This window comes from Citrus sinensis, chromosome 7 (genome assembly GCF_022201045.2).
Source record: "Citrus sinensis cultivar Valencia sweet orange chromosome 7, DVS_A1.0, whole genome shotgun sequence".
NCBI lineage: Eukaryota > Viridiplantae > Streptophyta > Magnoliopsida > Sapindales > Rutaceae > Citrus > Citrus sinensis.
Window position 1 is genome coordinate 24,353,281 of NC_068562.1, and position 2,539 is coordinate 24,355,819.

Sequence of the window (2,539 nt, forward strand, 5' to 3'; positions counted from 1 at the left end):
ACCCACAGCACAAAGTGAGATTTTAGGAATCACTGACCATATTAAAATTAGAGATACACTAAAAGATTAAAAAAATTAATTTTAATATACTATATAATAAAAGACACTACATTAAAATTTTTGTTTTTTATCTTTTATTTTATCTTTAATTTTAATATAATTAGAGATCCAGATTAGAAAATTTATATATATGTATAACCCACTACATAGCCTTTTTAAGTGAATTCTAACAATAGCTCTCAAAAAAGAAAAAATGGAGGTGGAAATAATTTCCAGAGAGTGCATCAAACCCTCTTCTCCAACGCCTCTTCATCTCAAAACCTACAAATTCAGTCTCTTAGATCAATTTCGCAATCATATTTTTGCCCCTAGGGTCCTATACTATCCCCTAATTAACCTTTCGGATGCAAGTGTTATTGATCATATTGTATCCAAAAGATTGCAACTACTAAAGCAATCTTTGTCCGAAACACTAGTTCGATTTTACCCATTAGCCGGAAAGATGACAGAAAATTTTTCCATTAACTGCAACGATGAAGGGATTTATTTTGTCGAAGCCCGAGCTAAAAGTCCTCTCAATGAATTTCTCAACAAACCGGATCCCTCCTTGACTCATAAATTCTTTCCGGTTGAGGGCAGTGAGTCATTGACTGGACGAATTGCGGGAGCACACGTGGCTAAGGTACAAATAACATCATTTCCCTGCGGTGGCCTTGTTATTTGTTCATGTTTTTCACATATGTTCGGCGATGGCACATCCTTCAGCTTGTTTATGAAGAGTTGGGCTGCCACTGCTCGTAAGAGTAATACTGGAGCGGCTGTAATGTGTCCAAACTTTGACGCTTCTATTTTATTTCCTCCGAATGAAGCATACCCAAGAGAGCTAAATTGGAATAGCTTGTTCACTCGATTTTTCGAAACTGGTAGATTCGTGATGAGGAGATTTGTATTTGATGCCAAAGCAATAGCCGATCTCAAAGCCAAGGCAATTATTAGCTCATGCGTGCAGAATCCAACACGTGTTGAGGTTGTTTCGGCACTGCTTTCCAAGCATATCATGGCTACCTTCAAACTAAAATCAGGTCCTCACAAGCCAACTTTACTGACCCATGTTGTAAATTTGCGTCCAAAAGCCAGGCCTCCGTTGCCTGGTAATTTAATTGGAAACATCGTTTGGCATACAAATGTATTGTGCGAAGATGAAGAAGTAGAGTTGGCTGGCTTGGCAAGCCAGCTGAGGCAAGCAATAACAAAACTTGATGGAGACTTTTTGAAGAGCCTACAAGGCAGTGAAGGGTTTCTTACGCTTTGTAAAGCTATTGAAGATGAAGCTGAAGCTTATTATGATGTCAAGGATAGAATACTGTTTAGTAGTTGGTGTACTTTTGGTTTTTATGAAATTGATTTTGGATGGGGAAGGCCTACGTGGGTAAGTTGTGTTGGATTAGATGGATCAATTATCACGCACTCACCTACCATCGTTCTCACCGATACAAGATTGAGGGATGGGATTGAGGCATGGGTGTTTTTACTTGACGACGACATGGCTTTGCTAGAAGTTGATGAAGAGTTGCTTGCATTTGCCAACTTGGATCCAAGTCCTTTCGCACAAAATTAACTATTTGGTAAGTCCGGTTGTTCTGAATGATCGAAATCCCTATACTTTGAATTAATCTCGGTTTATATTATGTGCTTGTATTTGTCTTCAAATACTTGGTGAGTGGTTTTTAAATAGTTTTTTGAAACTGATTGTTTGAGTTCGAATTATGAGAAAAATTAGAGTCCACCATCTGACCTTTAAAAAGAAAAAATATTCTTGTATTTCAGGAGTATTTAATGTGTATTCTATGAGGTGTTTGATAAAAATAATAATAATTGATACTGCCGCTTGCAACCCAAGGAGCATAGCAAAATATTTCTTAAAATCACCATTAATCCACGAAAAACGGTTGTTATGACCTTGTGATGATTTTTTTGCTTTATTGTTTCTTTCCTTGCAAGTGGCTTGCCAAATGTTTACTAAATTGTCTATGCTAGACAATTTATTTAATAAAAGGTAAAATAACATCAATGATGTAATTAGCCTTACCCCCACAAAAGGATGAATAAGGAATTCATATAATTTTATATTTTTGTCTTGTTCCTTATCTGAAGAATCTTTAAACAAAAATGAAGATATTTTTGGGAGATTTTATGAATCCCCATAAGGAAATAAGAGTTTCGATATGATCTCTATATAAGAGTAGTGACGTATACATGAAATCAGTAATCTCTAGAGAATAGAAGGCAATTACAAATTCATGTGATTTGGTTTAGTGTTCTTGCAATACTAAACTAATCCTTGAAATCTTATTGTCCAATAAAAATTATAAATAAGCAAGCCATTAGAAAGATATTTTCACCTACCAAACGGTTGTGGCTCAGTTGGCGACGCATGCTGGATAAGTGGGAAGAGCTTTCGGGTTTGATCTCTACTAAACACACCATTTGGGAGGGGTAAAAAATCTTAACTGTGACTACATACCGAATCCGAATTAGT

The 2,539-nt window shown here is 36.1% G+C and overlaps 1 protein-coding gene across 1 annotated transcript; it reads left to right on the forward strand.

Moving 5' to 3' along the window:
- Positions 1-214: 214 nt before the first annotated feature.
- Positions 215-1,894, forward strand: LOC102607089 (stemmadenine O-acetyltransferase-like). The gene has a single exon (XM_006464919.4). It carries the CDS (start codon positions 254-256, stop codon positions 1,616-1,618), a length of 1,365 nt encoding a protein of 454 aa, XP_006464982.1. The 5' UTR covers positions 215-253; the 3' UTR covers positions 1,619-1,894.
- The last annotated feature ends 645 nt before the right edge of the window (positions 1,895-2,539 follow it).

Excerpts from the sequence above, each read along its gene's own strand:
- LOC102607089 (XM_006464919.4), top strand. The coding sequence starts at position 254 with ATGGAGGTGGAAATAATTTCCAGAGAGTGCATCAAACCCTCTTCTCCA.